The 17,500-nt window shown below is 44.4% G+C and overlaps 2 protein-coding genes across 2 annotated transcripts in view; one reads left to right on the top strand and one right to left on the bottom strand.

Moving 5' to 3' along the window:
• Positions 1-6,628, top strand: part of LOC105897664 — a 7,182-nt gene extending 554 nt beyond the window's left edge. The window contains exons 1-2 of the mRNA XM_012824613.3: positions 1-76; positions 3,865-6,628. The exon at positions 1-76 is cut by the window's left edge and continues 554 nt beyond it. Of these exons, the coding sequence (XP_012680067.2) occupies positions 3,884-5,299 (1,416 nt within the window). The 5' untranslated portion in view covers positions 1-76; positions 3,865-3,883 and the 3' untranslated portion in view covers positions 5,300-6,628. The remainder of the gene's footprint in view (positions 77-3,864) is intronic.
• Positions 6,629-6,681: 53 nt separating this feature from the next.
• The window catches only part of ppfia3 (PTPRF interacting protein alpha 3), a 42,714-nt gene continuing 31,895 nt past the window's right edge, over positions 6,682-17,500 (bottom strand). Inside the window, exons 25-32 of the mRNA XM_031558998.2 lie at positions 16,530-16,556; positions 15,975-16,150; positions 15,077-15,174; positions 14,113-14,288; positions 13,642-13,710; positions 13,207-13,369; positions 10,280-10,343; positions 6,682-8,565 (exon numbers count right to left, since the gene is read on the bottom strand). Coding sequence (XP_031414858.1) covers positions 10,291-10,343; positions 13,207-13,369; positions 13,642-13,710; positions 14,113-14,288; positions 15,077-15,174; positions 15,975-16,150; positions 16,530-16,556 — 762 coding nt within the window. The 3' untranslated portion in view covers positions 6,682-8,565; positions 10,280-10,290. The remainder of the gene's footprint in view (positions 8,566-10,279; positions 10,344-13,206; positions 13,370-13,641; positions 13,711-14,112; positions 14,289-15,076; positions 15,175-15,974; positions 16,151-16,529; positions 16,557-17,500) is intronic.

Raw genomic sequence — 17,500 nt, 5'->3', positions numbered from 1 at the left:
TACTTCGCACGACTGTCTCGGACCTTGGAATGCAGTGTCACCCGAAAGGTCGTGTGGTCCGAAACTCACCGAAACGGTATGTATACCGCACGTCCACTTATCATCTCAACGGCCATGCTCTTTGGAGCTTCCTGTGGCACGTTCTGTAGAAATACATTGTGTCAAATCATGTAAATACATTAAGGACATAAACAAGGACCGACGAATGGATGTTTTTTTGTCTTGTTGGTTTTCGAAAACGAGTAGTCTGCCGTGTTCACATTCTTTGGCCAGCCCTTCAAGTTAGCCGGGAATCTTCCCAAAACTTAAATGTCGAAATAGTCCACGGATAAGCCCGGGGTTTAGGTCACAAACTAGATCCATCCGTCATGTACATTGGAAAACTATTACACACTGCAATTGGAGGTAGTAGAACAGGAATACAAGCATGTTTTTTTTTTTTTAAGTTTTCTTTTTGGCTGTTTGTAGGCTGCTTTTATTCACGTACCCAGTGTCCTTGCACTCGCGTTGCGTTAACTAGCTATGTTTAAGGGCTAATTGGCCTTTCAGCCAACCGCCATCGGGAAAACCACCAGTCTACAGTTTCGACCCTTCGACCCCCCCAGGCTGTGATCTTTCCAGGACTATGAAGATAAAACACTCGATGAATCATGAGGTTGTTGGTACACGTCGGTTATTAGTTGGCACTTGTGTTGTTGGGGCTGACTGGTAACACAAAAATTGATTACGGCCAGTCAGAAAAATTACTCATTTGAACGTCAGAGATTGTTGGTAAATGAGTCAATAGTGTGTGCGGGTGATACAGCTGTGTTTATATGTGACGATTGATTTCACCACTTCTGCTCATACATATGGAAAACTTGCAAGTTTCTGTGAAGTGGGTTCTGCAGAACTCTGGGCAACCTAGAATGGTGCACTCTGTCAGGTGATACTGTCAGGTGTGTGTGTGTGTGTTTGTATATTTTGCAGGATGAGGTTACTAATGGGTTTGCACAGTAGAGAACTCACAGATGTTTAATGGACTGTGTCATTTCTGAGTACAACCCGGCCAGCTTACCTTTGTACTTTTGAGCGAGAAAAACAGAGGTATTGAGCCGTTGGCCTGTAATGACCACTAACTTGCCTAACACAAGCCAGAGTCTTGTGCGTCTGGACGTTCTCTCCCCCCTCTGAAGCAGCAGGTGTGGGCCTTGGGCAGCACATTTAGGGAGGATTAGACCGCGGTGAGATAACTGCGGGGCTGTCTCTGTGAGGTGCGAGGCTTCTTCATCACTAATCCATGTTGGTTTTGAACCGAGAAGAGCATAATTCCTTAATCACACCTTCTCTGTCTTAACTCATAAAAAGTCAGATTTAGTTATGAGCTACTGCACTTGGCTATTCAGCCACAAGTGTGTTTAAATATCCAGTGGCAAGGCTTGGTTCAGTGAGGTGTTTGAAGAGGAATTCAAAAGGCTGGGGGACTTCCTCCTTTGAAGCAGTGGCTGTCATTAGTGAGAGTGGATGTGGATAGTTTAAGAAGCCAGAACTCTTTCTGATGGACAGCTGAGTTTTTTTTTTTTGGCCCTTCAGGGGAGCTCAGCATTTGAATATATGGCATGTCTGGGCACTGTGGTTTTTTGTTTTTGTTTGTTCCGTTGCCGTACACAGTCATGTGTGCGGTTGTAATTTGGAGATGGTATGTACTACTTGTGTGCATGTCTCTCTCTCTCTCTGTGTGTGTGTGTGTGTGTGTGTGTGTGTGTGTGTGTGTGTGTGTGTGTGTGTGTGTGTGTGTGTGTGTGTGTGTGTGGTAGGTAGGAAAGGCTTGGCTTTTTTGTTGGCAAGAGAGGAAGTTCATTCTTGCTCTGCCAGTTTGGATGTGTCACCATTTCAACAGTAGCTGTACATGTCATAGAACCCTGTGAAGCCCGGTTGGGATGAAAGACAAGCCACCGGCAACAGTGACATTGCTCACTAAATCTTTCTCCGTTTCACATCCAACAAAAACACTGCCATAAGAAAGTCATAAGTGAGTCTCTCATCACTGACCAATGTTGGTGCTGATGTCATGCATGCATCAAGTTGATCGGCAAGTTGAAGGCTAAAAAGGGAAACAGATTCATTTCACCATCCAGCTCCTTCTGTTTCTCACGAGGCTGGTTGCAACAAGTAATAAATCACACCAATTCCTGTAATAAATGTTTGGGCATCTTTGATCTATGTTAATTAAAGAAAATGTCTGGCACAATGGTTTCAGTTGGGTTGATTGATATTGCCGTGGTTTAATGGAGGCCTTAGCTGGTCTATTGTCTGCCTTCCTGCTATATTACTGACATTCTCCTGGCCTGTTTGTCTGTCTATTACATTTCCTTCTTGTCTATTCTTTCAGTCATTTTGTGAGGGTGGCGATATTGTTTCCAGGACCTTAGAGGTACTGTCTTTTTCAGCGTGATCTCTACCTATGTCTTCTCTCCCTCGTGGACCCTTTTGTTGTCCACGCTCGTCCTAGTCCCTATCTTCATTTCATTTCTCGGCGGTTTCCCCCCCCTGCGATGTGACGTCCAGAGGAAGGCAACCCTGTGAGTCAACATCGCTAGCATTCTGTGCATTCCCCCTGCGGAAGAAAAAAAAGCCTAGTCTTACCTGGTACCTCCCAACCCCTCCTCTTAACACGACAACAACAGGTGATTGACACCTGGCTTTAATTTAAGGCCAAGGAATCCAGGAATAGATGAGTTTGGAGTTTGACTTACTGTCTGAACAATTGACATTCCAAAATGCCCTTAGACATTGTGTGGTGTCTTTCTTACTTTCCAGTTTGCCATTGCTTTGGATTCATGTTCTCGTGGATTGTGAAATGTAATAAGTACATTGTGCGTAGTCACAAGAATCGGGCCTGACAATATTGGTATAGCAAAACAGTAGAACTGTTTCCAATGGAAGTAATTTAGCCCATTTTGATAGTTAAATTGAAATACTAAATATTTCCGATTTCCTTTGAAGAAAACTGACTCCCCCTGATTCATATCTCATGGTGTCACTTGCCCCCTGGTGGTAAGCAGTGGTACCTGCATGCACCGGGGCTCATGAGATGGAAATGGACTTCACACAAAGTGAATGCTGATGCTGACAGAATCACTCCACCCAAATAAGTCAATGTCAATCAACATGAGAGAGCACACAAAAACAGTGAGATTGAAGGTGCTGAGGTGAGTCTGGCTTCAGCACAGCACTGAAGCAGGCTGCATTGCATCAGAAGTCTGTCTGTTTACATGAGGTCAAAGGGAATGTTCTAGCAGGTCCTTTTACTTACGTCTCCAGACGTAGCTCTCCTCCATCATCAGCAGAGGGGGACGTGCTTTATCTGGAACAATGTGGCTTAAGAGCGTAAACTTAATTGTTTAAAGTTTAATTTTGCTTCCTTTGCTGAAGTTTTTAGGGGCCATTTTCTCACGGATATTTTCATGCAGTACATACTTTTGTCACCCCACATTTAACTGCTGGCATTTCTTGAAATCTGTGGTTTTGGAATGATGTGGCCTCTCCACTCATACCACATAATTAGTGGCTTTTCTTTTTCACACGTGTGGTGGCTTTTCCTTATTCTTATCCTTATTCCTTCTCCTTTAACTTATTCTAGCCAGCCTGGTATTTACGTTGTTCAAATGAAATGCGCCAGTGCAATCCGAATGTGGTGTAGAGAAAAGGATTTTTATTAGGATTGTATACCAGCAAAAAGTTATAACCTAAGTTATAAGACCTATTTTACAGTTTAGTTCCCCATGGTGTGTGTTTGAGACTGAAAAAGTGTCTTTTCTCTCCCTCTCTGTTTCACTCTTTTTCTCACTCAAACTCTTCTACCTTTGTCTGTCTCTTATTCAGTTGATACGTCCTGGGAGTGATGCACTGGCTTCCTCTGGTTGCCATGGTGATTGCCTCGGCCTTGCCTTTTCCTCAAAGCCCTCTGCCCAGGATTGTTGCCGCGACAACTGACTCTAGCAGAAATTTTGACAACCACAGTCTGGACAGCAGTTCCTCAGAGGCGGGGTCTCGCACTCCTGTAAAGGTGCCTGTGGACTACAATTCCCATGGTAATGTTTCCCAAAAGGACTACAGTATGGCTGTCAGGAAGGAGGGTGAAGCCTCCCAGCAGAAAGCAGTTGACCATCACGTTCAGAGCACCTTGGAGGACTTAAGCTCACTGTCCCACAAGAAGCAGGGAGAACATTTAACCAAGGGGAAACACAATAAAAAATCTTTCAAACCCAAACACATCTTGCTCAACAGCAACACAGACCCTGGCAGCTCAGAGCAACAGGGCGGTACTGATGGCGAAAGCGTCAGAGGACAGGTGACTGGCCATGATAGCCATGGCTCACGGGGCAAAACTGAGAGTCTGACCAAACTGGGCTTGGTTGAGACAGGACTACTGGTAGCAGAGACAACCAGTAACAGCATGCATGACAGCCTGCCACTGAGTGGGGCGTACATCTCAGAGCCCAGTGCAGATCTAACACAGACAGACTCAGACACAGGGGGCAATAAACTGAAGCAGAGGGGGGCGACAGAGGAGAGCCGAGGACAAGAGGCCACAGAGGACGCGGGAGAGGCACGGGAAGAGGTGGGCCTGGGGTTGGTTCTGGGCCTTGGCCACGGGGGCCTACAGGCCGATGAGGATTTTTTGTTTCTGGACTTGCACCCCCGGGTGCTCTTCTCCTCCTCCCCCCTGCCCCCCAAGGACCCCCCACTGCTGCTTATGCGGGAGAGAGACCTGCTGTCAGGCGAGGGGGTTGAGACGGGCGAGGACGGGAGCGGAGAGCTGTGGGACGGGGACAGGGAGGACAAGGCGGACGGCGCTGGCTCGTACCATAACGTTCTTCTCGGTCGGACGGACACGGACGCCCCGGGGCAGCTGCGGAGCCGGCGCAGCCTGTCGCCTCTGGGGGGTGGACGCGAGTTGTCCGTGTGCGACGAGCAAAGCGATTGGGTGAAAAGCGACACGGCCGTGGACATCCATCAGCACACGGTCAGCATCGTGCCTGAGATCCGCACGCAGACCGGCCCGATCAAGCAGTACTTCTACGAGACGCGGTGCCGCGAGGACCCGCATCGGAGCGCGCCGGCCAGCGGCTGCCGCGGCGTGGACAAACGCCAGTGGAACAGCAGCTGCCAGACCAAGCAGTCGTTTGTGCAAGCCCTCATCCAGGACGGCACCAGGCGCAAGTGGAGCTGGATCCGCATCAACTCGTCCTGTGTGTGCGTGCTGCTGTCGCGGGTCAAGAGACCCCATCGCATGGTGGGAGTAGGGACAGGATGAAGACGAAGGAGAAGGGGGAGAGAGGGGGGGCGAAGGAGGAGAGTCAACTGAAGGTAGAATGGATGGGAGACTGAGATGAATAAGATGTCAGAGAGAGAAATGGTATTCAAAAATATCTCAAGTACAACTGAATGGAAAATACACTAATTAAGAACTGAAGGAACCGCATGACACGTGGCCAATCTCGTCGCCGTAGTTGAACACTACACCACACACAAAGGCTCCAAAATAGCCTTCACATGGAGTTTATAGAACTTCTTCTTCTCAACCGAGCCCCAGGTGGGGACTGAGGAAGGAAAGGAAAGATGGAGAGAGGGAGTGAAGACAGGCACGTCCTCGGGGGATTCCTGCTGTGGAGGGCACCTCCTTGTCTGTGCATCTGTGCTTGCGTTCAGAGCAAAACTCATATCCAGATGCCGTTCTTGTATTTACTGTTGGATTCTTTAGATCCTCCCGACTCTCCTTCTCTCCCTCTCTCTCTCTCAGCCACCAATTTCTCCTGCCTGCTCTTCTCATTCTCGTTTAACTCTTCCATACCCAATTGACATCTATCATTCCATCATTACATTTCTGTCTCGGTATGACTACATACACAAGAAAACCTCATCACTGGGACTAAAAGAGAAAATACTATCATGATATATTTTATGTATTAGAAGCTTAAAATGTAAGACCCTTGTATTTTTTGTTTACTATTTGTACTCTAAGTTATTTGTTTTTGTCAGTATATCAGCATGAGTACTTTTTATATTAATATATTGATTTCTTTATATATGTGTCATATGTGAAACCTATTCTTTGAAATGTGTGTCACTAAATCGAGACTGTCTGCAAGCTGGTTCTGTGTAACGCCTCGATACACTAAGACCAGGGGTCTGAAAATGAATTTGCCAGCAACAGCCTTTCGAGTGAATGGAAAATTCCACACCAATAAAATCCCGATTACTTTGTGCGGTCGGGACGACTTTGAAAGTCGTTAGCTTTTTCTCTTGACTCTTCTTTTCCGTAAAGGTGGAAGGCTGCGATGATGGAGCAGTGTCGCCAATTGAAGAGGCAGAATCCCCCAAAACTTCAAATATAGATTGCGGCTATGAATAATAATTTGTTTTAATTAACTACATTATTGGCCTGTCTAGGGGCATTCTGCTGATAATGCCAATGCACACTTTGGTTGCATATTCATGTGCCTGATTTTTTTTTATACAATATGTAACTGTAAACAACTTGTACAAAATAATATAAAGTAAATTATGAAGTAAAATGAACTGAAGTCAGTGTGCTGCACCATCATTTGAAGAAGAGTGACATGCCACACACACACACACACACACACACACACACACACATGTTCACATATGAAAGGCTAACACCTGCAAAGGAACTGCAGTAGAACTTGAAGCACTTTATTTTTTTTGAATCGTCAACTCATTATCGTCATCATCAATGTTTATTTTGCAGACATCATTTTTCAATTTGAATCACTGTCATCCTGATCAGTATTAATATTTCCTTTAAATCATAACACAATTGGTTTCTTGAAATTTACACATACAAGTAGCATATTTTTAATGACCATGTTTTTTTTTATATTTCATATTTACTTTTTAAACTAGATCAAATTAAATTACAGTCAGAATTAAGTATTAAATGAACATGTACATACAGTTATTCAATACATACATAAAGAAAATAAATATAGTTATCATAAAAATTAAAAAATTAAAATGAAAATACACACATTTTACAAATTGTTCCCCAAGCTCATCCTTGTATCTTAATTTATACATATATGTTTTTGTTTGTATTTTAAATTCACATTGTCTTCTCCACCAAAATGTTAATTCCATTGTCATCTTGGTTGTTTGACATGCATCTCAACACAGAAGCTAAACATTGTCCTTCACCCGAGTCGGTTCTGTCTCTCTGTTCCCTGTTGGCCACCTGTTTTCTGTTATGGCTTGCGTGGGTTAAGTTACTCTGTGAATTAGGACATCTCTGCTCTCTCTCTTTTTTTTCAGATCACACGGTCTGTTTTATCTCTCCCTCAGTCCTTCTCTCTCTTCCTGTCCGCACGACATTCCAATTTTTCATCCCGCTGTAAACAAATGGATCTCCCTGCCCAGCCATGTGACCAGACCCTTCCAATATGGCCGCCAAGCTCACTCGACATGCTTACTGAACACATTTTTTTTTTTTTCAAAAAACAGAAACCTCAATCTTAGCTGCATACACCAGTTTGTTATAGTTATCAACTGAAATCCCCAAAGATTTAACCGCACTGTTTTTTCCAGCATCTGAATCATTGGCCAGGGCTATGCGCTGGAGAACCATCACAACCCAACCTGTTCTCCCTTGCTATGCATAATCAGATTGCTCATACTGTTACATATGTTGAGTTAGTCATCGAGGAGGATAAATAAAACACATCAGAGAAGAAGCGCTCCGGCCTATCTTTCTCCCCCTCCCCACCCTTGCAACTGTCAAAGGCCAGGTTGCTGTTCTCTTTCAGCGGATTCTCCCTCTAACGGAGTCCAAACTCGACCCCCACAAACGGCACCAGAGTGTCCACGGAGCATGCTTTGCTCTCCCTCGCCTATCTGCGGTGGGGACGAACGAGGAGAGTAGTCAACCGCTTTCCGCCAACCTGCGCTCTGCCATCTCAAGCTCGAGCCACAATGGGCGCCAGTATAGGTGAGGTGGGGTGGGGTGGGGTGAGGTGGGGTGGGGTGGGGTGGGGACACACTCTTATTGCAGTACTCAGATGGAGTTTAAAATTGAGAATCGTAAACCAACAGAAATATGGCAGCACCATAGAAACGAAAAAGAAGAGAGAGAAGAGAAAAAAAAAAAGATTGAGTCACAATGGACGCCACTCGAGGTCATCCTCAGCACAAACACAGATTGTGACAAAAGGACAACAGAGAGAAAGATAAAACAGTCGTTTTTTTTTTGCCCCCTTCCTTCCTACCATTCCAAGTCCAGTCGCACTCTCTGTCTCTTGTTCTTTCCATGTATATATTTTTTCATACATTCTTCATGTCTTCTGTATCCTTTATTTTCTCTGATGTTTTTTTTTCACATCTTCCCCATCGCTCCAACTCTCTCTCTCGTCCTGCTCTGGTCCTGTTATTGCAGAATGGTCAGACCGATAGATTTTATATTTATAAATAGACTCATAGCTTCTCTGCTTTTTGTTGATATTTTTTTTGTGACTTCCATGAATGAATGTAAGCAGACTCCTGTGGTGACCATGGCAACGGCGACACCTGTGGACAAACAGTGGAATCATCGTTAAGTGAATGCTCTTCTCCACTGGGTGCTGTGACCTGAATTTAACTTACGCACACACACACATATCCCACCTCAACATATACACAGACGTCCTCCATGAGCATGCCAAGTTTCAACCATCCATACCACAGCCCACAACAACCTCAGGCTCCAAAAAAAAATAATAAAAAAAACCCAATCCCTGAACTGCCAGGGGGGTATTCGTCGTAGCTCGCTAAGCGGTTTAGCGAGCTAATTTTCAGGCTAAGTTAAAAAACGCCCCTCTTTTTGGTTCGTAGAAGCAACTTTTGATAAATCACCATAGTTACATATCGATTAGCACTAACCTGCTCCAGGGCAGGCTAACTTAAGTGTAGCTGGATAAGCTTGCCACACCCCCGGAAAAAGGAGGGATCCCATTGACCAAGGACTGATATTAGAGTTAGAGTTAGATTAGCGGAGGGAGAGAGTTCTTTGCGATCGCCAAGATCCATTATTCTTGTATGAGCGCTACCGATTCAGCCGACAAGGAATCATTAATTTACAAGACCTTCTCGAGTCATTTATTGCAAACACCACAGTCGAACATTGACTTTCTTGCGCTTTTTTGCGAGTGGTACATTTTTGTAGTGTCGGTGATGCGGAGAACAAAGCACTCATAATTATATGAGTGTTATTAGTACACCATAGCATATCATTATTGTAGAAAATGATTAGGGTGGACTCATGATAAGAATAGAGAGAAATACAGACAATTTATTTTCACTGCTTCAATTTATTGCATTTGTTATTAATACATTTAGTCATTTAACAGACGCTTTTATTCAAAGCGACTTCCAAGGAAATGTAAAACTACATCGAGGAAGGAGGTGAGGAGATTTGAACTAGCAACCATGCAGATTCAAACCGGTAGAGGAAACCTCTGTACCAGTGGACACTTGCCGTCAGGTATTCATACATAGATATCACCGTATAAACATCCCAACACACCTTGCTCTCACAGCGGTGGTGATGTTGAATTTTGCCATGATTATGGTCTTGTATTCTTCATAAGCGTTCATGTTCATCTCCTACTCGCCAGCGGAGAAAAAAAGAGCCCTTTTCTTTGAGTTTAGAACCATTATACCGTTAGAAAATCATGGTTTTGGTGATCGACCTTTCCTGCCTTTTGAAGTAGGACGTGCACGCGCAAATGCCATGATAACTTTAGCCTGGTGGAAATTAACCACATGATTAGGATGCGGATCAGCCGTTAACGAACCGATATTTGCTGTTCTCAATCAGCTCGCTAATCTTAACGGGCTAAAAGGCCAATTGATTAACTTAGCTTCAATCCTACGACGAACGTACCCCAGATGTCCAACACATGGCATTCCTGTCATAAAACAGGAACAGTAACAATAACAACTACAACAACAATAGTCACAACAACAACAACCACAACAAAACACAGGCCTATGGTCTTGACAGAGCTGTTGTGACAGTTCCACACCCCCGACACACACACAGGTCGCTGTGTTCCATGTTCCATCTCCTCTACCACACACATATTTAATCATAGACCTTTGCATGAGCCGCCCCTGGGCCTTGGGCCAGGGTCATCTGTACCCTTTGACCCCTCCCCCCCCTGACGGCAGGCCTGGGTGTGTGTGGTCCAGGGAGTTAGTACAGAGGTGGAGTGGAGAATAACACTTCGAAAGGGCAGCTCACCTTCCTGCCTCTCAGCAAGAGTATGTCCTCACTGAGCCAGACTCCCCTCTGGGTCCAGAGTTAACTAATGGAGAGGGAGGGAGAGGGAAAAGGGAGGAAAGGGCAGAAAAAGAGTTAAGAGCTGTCGTAATGTCTGTTTTGTTATTTGGCAATATTGTTATGTATACAGCGATAACAAATTAATTGCACTTAATTGGGAAAAGCAGAAAGAGAGCTGGCAACATTTGGCAACGCTAAAATACGACTGTAAACACAATTAACATATTATTGAATTAGATTAAATTGACAGTGAGGGGAGAGAGAGAGAGAGACAGAGAGAGAGAGAGAGAGAGAGAGAGAGAGAGAGAGAGAGAGAGAATATTACAGAAAAGGAATGTGCGTGAGAGAGCATGATTTTTACACTGGTCTACACAGCTTTCTTTTCAGACTGGTTTCAGCCATTTTCTGCCGCCAGGAATCATTTAAACAAAACCCACAAACCAGAAATACCCAATGCCAAATGCAGCATGTCTCTTGCAAAGTATTCACAGCTGGTATCACCCAATATGACCCTTATGTATGTTTTACTCCAGATCTTCAATTCATTGGTTACCTCCTGCTACCCTCAATCAAAGTACCGTCTTTGGTAGGATGATGCCTTTTACATTTTCAGTGCTCTAGCCTCAATAAAGATGGCAATGGTCAACTCAAGTACCTAACCACAGACACATAATGCAGTCACATTTTTTTTTTACCCAAAAATGTGTATTTCAAAATACTGTTCTCAGAACACATAATATGCAAGACATATGTAAAAAAAAAAAAAAAATAACTATTAGGCTCTGTGTGTAGATCAAAAAGGCTACAATAACAAAATACTCAATACTGTGTCTAATGTTGGCCCTATAGAACTCTGTGTTTTCCCCAGTGTCATGTGAAATAGAAAATTGAGAGCATAAACAAAATGTGCTTGTAGATTTGTTTGAGGGACCTGCTATATGAGTTCCAGGTTGGTGTCTGTGTTCTATTTTAAGATGCTAAGGTATGAACCAATATGTAAAAAATGATCACACATTTGTCTTTCCTCATACGCATAGCCTTGTGATAATGATAGCATGTACTGCTAGCGGGCAGTAGTGACTGTCATGCCTTGGACAGATGTCACTTAAAAAAAAAAACCTCACTCACTGAGTTCATCTCACCTTCTTTGAACGAAACTGAATAGATCCTTTCCATTTGAACTACACTGGAACCCCTGTATGCACTGATTCCGTAACCATGGTTTCAGTTATCCGAGGTTTTTCGCGACCCAAAAATATTAAGTGGAAAATAAAAAAAAAATAAACGGTTCATAAGATTTAAATTCCGCGCCACTCTGAGTAGCCTTTTCCACACCGTCGCGCTTAATGCGTGACTCATGTCTTGGGGCACATCTCATTTCTCATGCATGGCTGTCCTTCATTCCTTCGTCCTCTTTGGATTCCATCCTGGTTTCCTTCACATTTTTATCAAAGGGGAGGAGCGAGGACATAACAAAAGGATGGGAAAAGGAACAAATGTTGTGTAGGTGACAAGATATTTTTCATTGTTCCATTGTCCATTGAGGGTTAAGCAAAACTGTCCGAATCCTGTTCATTCGCGAGAGAGACCTCATTCACACACATTTTATTACAGTATATCATTACTATTGTTTTATTTTATTATTAGTTATTGGTCTTATTGTCTGTAATTTATAAATTAAAGTGTATCATAGGTATGTATCTACACAAAAGTTCTATATGTTACAAAGTGTTTGCCACTATCCGTGATTTTTGCTATCTGTAGATGCAAGGGTACTACTGCATTATTCAACTGTAGTTCTCATCATATATATATATATAATATATATATTAGGGCTGTCAATAGATAAAAAAAAATTAACTAATTAATCTCACATTTTGAAATTCATTAATCTAGATTAATCGCGATTAAAAGTTTGTTTGTCTGTTTTTTTTTTACTTCCAATGAAAAATATCTCAATTTCCATACATTGTCAATCAAATGAGCTGTGACACCCAGGTAATTGTCATTGCTGACTGATGTCCAGTGGTCACCAGTAAGGGTGACGGTGGCAGCTTGCTCGAGGAGCTGAATTTTTCGTGCTCTCTCGCCGTCATAAAAGGATTGTATGCGAGACACAATGGTGCCCCTCGACGGTAAATCGTAAGAGTTGTCTCCTGAATCAATTCGAATCACCTCAGTCAGCCCAACGTCCTTAACTATGTTGATGGTCCGACAGTCACCGGCAACCCAAACTGCTAAAGCGTTGGTAACCTTTTCACGGACTGGTCTAATTACTTTACTAGAGAAGTCGTAGAGTGTGGGTTGGCGACCATCTAACCTGGGACTGCTTTCTGTCGGGTGCTTTGCATTAAGGTGATAACTTAAAGACGAGCTGCTTCTGTGATAGCTAAATTCAATTTGACAAATGCTACATACAACTTTAGTTTTGTCGATTGTTCCGTAATTTTGCCTATTAAACAGAAACTTTCCGCCCAACAATCCCTCAGCTCTCTCCATCTTCAACTACCGCAGTGGTTCTCAAACTTTTCTGTCATTCCCCACTTTGAACAAGGGGGGCTTTTGGTAGGCCAAGCCCCCTACTTAATTTGCCCGAGGGGACACAGGTTCAAGTCTGGCCTGATGTAATTTCCCAATCCTCTCCCCACCTCTTCTCCACATCGATTCCTGTCATAACTTCATAACTATCCAAATAAAGGCATTTTTTTTTTAAAGTTGCGTATTTTATCGCGTTAATCGCGGCCGCATTAATCGCATAGATTAACGCGTTAACGCTGACAGCCCTAATATATATATATATATATATATATACATATATATATCTCAACAGGAAACTAGAAATGTATATGAACGGGACAGGGTTCAGACGATCCTCGGTCAATCCTCACCCTCGCTCTGGACCTTCCTCAGTGTGACTGAGGGTGTGGAGATGGCCGAGGCACGGAAGTTGGCGGGCAGCGTCTCCGAGGAGTCTGAGGTCACGCCACGCAGGTCCTTCTCCCGAAACATCTTCCTCCACGAGGGCGAGCGTGTGAACGTCTTTGTGCCATCCTGGACAGAGGGAAAGAAAGAGAGATTAAAAGAATGTTGACAGCTGCCACACCCCCAGCCATTCACAGTATTTCCTGTAAATGTACCGCCTTACTCCCCCAAGCCATGGACTTGCCGTAGGTGCCACACACAATTTGCATAGTAAACAACTTAATTGGCAGGTGGCATAGAAACACCCCAGTCACAAAATGAGCATCTACATGTCTCAGTGGTGCAAAAACACAATGGTAGGATTTCAACTTTCACCGCAAGTTCTCCCTGGAGTGTCTTACCTCATCTGGTCTCCTCTCGGTTCCCATGGCGATGAGTGAGTTATATTCCTTCTCCAGGAGTTGTCGTGCCTGTAAGACGTAGATCAACAAAGTTGAAAAGTTTGAAAACAATTTGCGTAAATAAATGTAAGCCTGGGCTGGCCAATACATCTGATTATTATAAGCTTTGCAACAAGCACATACTGCTTGCTTGTGTAGTATTTTTTTTGTCTCAAATCAGTTCTGTACAGAGCAATATCTTTTCTAACTCGCGCATTTTCAGGCATTCATTGTTTTTTATATTTATTCATTTAGCAGACGTTTCCATCTAAATGGACTTGTCAATATATATTTTCATCAGTATCAGTGCTCCTGGGTATCAAACCCATGACCTTGGTGCTGTTAGTCCTTTGGTCTACTCGTTCAGCTACAGAAGCAGCTCTTTTGCATCGGTGAGTTTCCTGATTGGTGGATTTCAGATGTCGATGCTACCTGGATGTTCTGATTGGGTATCTGGAGTAGCAGAGCCAGGTCGGTGTAGTCGAAGGTGTCGTCCAGGGCCAGGAGGGCTCCGTGCACGCCGCTCTCCGTCAGGTTGTCGGCGTACTCCTTCAGACCGATGATCTGCACCCAGCACATCACGCGCTCATTGGACCACACCATGACATCTGTGTCGTGGGACCCCAGCACACACACACACACACACACACACACACACACACACACACACACACACACACACACACACACACAATCTGTTACTCTCTCCTTGCAATGCAGCATTAAAAGGCTTTTAAAATACCTCTGTAACCACAGCTAACTAAAACACATTGTTAAAATGTCATTTACAGGTTAAAAGTTTATGAAATGCTTGCCAAAGCTTGTAATGTTGGTGCAGTATTATCATTATTACCCCCCCCCCCCCGCGCCCTTTCTTTTAAGTTCAAGGCCCAATGATGTCTGAGTTGCAGCCATAAAGCACAATTAGTTCTGACACATGGGTGGGCTATACAGTATCATTACTAAATGTTTTGCAAAAATACCACAAAACCAGCAAACAGCTACTTGAACTTTAATGGGACATTGAGTCTCCTCCTCCAAGTCTAAGAAACACTGTGTGTGTGTGTGTGTGTGAATCCCTCCTGAAGTTATGCTACACATAATCAAACCCAGTGCTTTCTCATGACAGGAGGAGAAATGTTTTGTGTTGGCCAGAGAGTTGGCCAGAAGTGCCCGTCAACCCACGCTGAAGGTGATTTCAACATACTCTCTACTTTCACCAAAAGTGACGGTCACCTGAGACAGGTTTGTACCTGGAAAACCCGTGAATCTTGTGATAATGAGAGAGCAATTAGAGAGGGATGACTTGTAGAGAGAGAGAGCTGGAGAAGAGGAAAGAGGGGGATGTGTCGGTGGATGGCTAGAAGCTTAGGGATGGGATGAGGGAGGACAAGACCTTTGTTCTGGTGCTGACTTTCGTCTCTCCTCCTCTCCAGCTCTTTGCGGTCGTAGTTCAAGCGCTTCAGGCACATGATGCCGTAGTGCAGGCTGACCCTGGAGAGAGAGAGAGAGAGTGGGAGGGAGAGATAGAGAGATAGATGGAGAGAGAGAGAGAGAGAGAGGGTGGGAGGGGGTCAAGAGGTCGTCCGATGAGGTCGCAAAGTCAAGCAAACTCATTAAAGTGGGCCACACCTGTACAAAGTGGACCAGATTTGGTGACCCGAGGTGCTTAGGGGGGTTAAGAGCAGCCTTAAGACACGACACTGGACAAGACATGACACTGGAACCACACACGATCACACTCACACACACACTCCACACACACACACACACACACACACACACACACCCACACTCCACACTCCACACTCCACACTCCACACTCCACACTCCACACTCCACACACACACACACACACACACACACACACACACGAGAGAACATGACACTGGAACCACACACGATCATTCACACACACATCTAGGCATAGCTGCAGCTTTCCCACACTTTCACCACCCCTCCTCCACACACACAGACTGCAAGGTGAGAACCAGTGAGAACGTGACAGGGAGAAGAAGAGGAAGGAAGATAAGCTGCCAAAAGAGTGTGAGAGAAAGCAGGGAATGTGTTGTGTAAAGGAGGGATGTGTATTGGCAAGGAGAACAGGACAGAGATACAGACCAAGAGAGAGAGAGAGAGAGAGAGAGAGAAAGAGAGACAAGAAAAGAAAAATGGTGTACGAGAAAAGAGAAATATGTTGAAAGGGAACGAGGTGTTTTTGCGTGCGTGCGTGTGTGTGTGTGTGAGAGAGAGAGAGAGACATACAGACAGAGAGAATCTAAGGCGACGTGTACCTATGAAAACTGTCCACCATCTTGAGCTGGCCCCTCAGCTCTTTCTTGGTGAGGTGATCCAGCATGCGCGCGTCCACCAGAGACTCCATGAAGTAGCTGCGGTACTGAGGCAGGCCCAGGCTAGGCAACCAGTCGTTGCCCACCCACTCGTGGTTCATGTCTCCATAGGCCAAGATCTGACACAGCATGTACGATGCCGGGGGGGAGGATAGAAATTCAAAACAACGGATGTTAAAAAACAAACCACAATCACCATCTTCCATCACGTGTTTCTAGTTTCAAGCAGGAAAAAAACACAGGAAATCTAAAAAAAAACGCCCACTCCAGATGTTTCATAACACTGCTCTGAAGGCTCTGACAAAGGGAGAGGTGTGTGTGTGTGTGTGTGTGTGTGTGTGTGTGTGTGTGTGTGTGTGTGTGTGTGTGTGTGTGTGTGTGTACGTGTGAGAGAGGTCCTGAAAAAGGCAAGAAAGAGGCCACAGCTGCACTCCTTTAAACAGTGGGACTTTTTAAACTGTTACTGATTGAATTAAAAAATAATCATCCTTGACATACCTGATCCCAGCTGATCTCTTTCAGCTCCTGGGGTGCAGTGGTGATATGAGGAGAGATAGAGAGATAGAGAGAACGAGATGGAGAGATAGAGAGAGAGAAAGAGAGAGCGAGAGAGACAGAGAGCGAGAGAGCCCGAGGAGTAAAGCAGGGAAGAATGGGAGCAGGAAAGACACACGGAGCGCAGGAGCGAGGTCGGAGCAGCGACGAGGAGAGAGAGGGAGGAAGAGTATGTTAGTGAACGGGTCATTAGTCGGAAGCAGTTTACAACGACACAGAAACTCGAAGGGGCAGAAGAAGATGCTCAACGAGGCCTAGCCGGACACACAGAGAACATGGGAAAGAGAGTGAGAAAGAAAGAAAGAGAGAACAAGAGAGAGAGAGAGAGAGAGAGAGAGAGCGAGAGTAAAAAAAAAGAAGGGAGAAAACAAAGACAGAGAGAGAGAAAGAGAGAATTGTCAACAGTTACACTCCGTCACAACTCTGCCTTTTTTTTGTTTGAATCACCAAAGTGGCTTAACAATTTCCATCCCCATTTCATATGCGGACAGTGTTTGAACTCTGGGGCGATCTCGCCGATACTTAAGTTTCAGGCCAAGCCTTTTATCTCCTCCAATTCAAATTAGAAATGGCAGTGCTCTTTCAATCCATCTGTTCGGTAGAACACACAACACACAACAGACTCCATGGAAAAAAACACAGAAGTTGGAATATAACAATCTGGACTCCATTTTGTCCCAATCTGGGGGAGCCTGAGTAACTAATATGGGGCAGATCTCCCACACAGCAGTAGTGACACTCAATGACACTCAGTATATACAATCCATGGAAAAAAAATGGATTTGCAATCAAGGACCCTTCACGGTTCTATAGTAAGCATGAAAAGTTTCTGAAAAAGTTTTCTCGGAACCCTCTCGTGTCTACAGGGAGCAGATGGCAAGCTCTTTGCAGTTGCTCAACAGTAAAGAACCTTT

Source organism: Clupea harengus, chromosome 1 (genome assembly GCF_900700415.2).
Source record: "Clupea harengus chromosome 1, Ch_v2.0.2, whole genome shotgun sequence".
NCBI lineage: Eukaryota > Metazoa > Chordata > Actinopteri > Clupeiformes > Clupeidae > Clupea > Clupea harengus.
The sequence above is the reverse complement of the archived record's forward strand: the minus strand, read 5'-3'. Positions and strand labels throughout refer to the sequence as shown.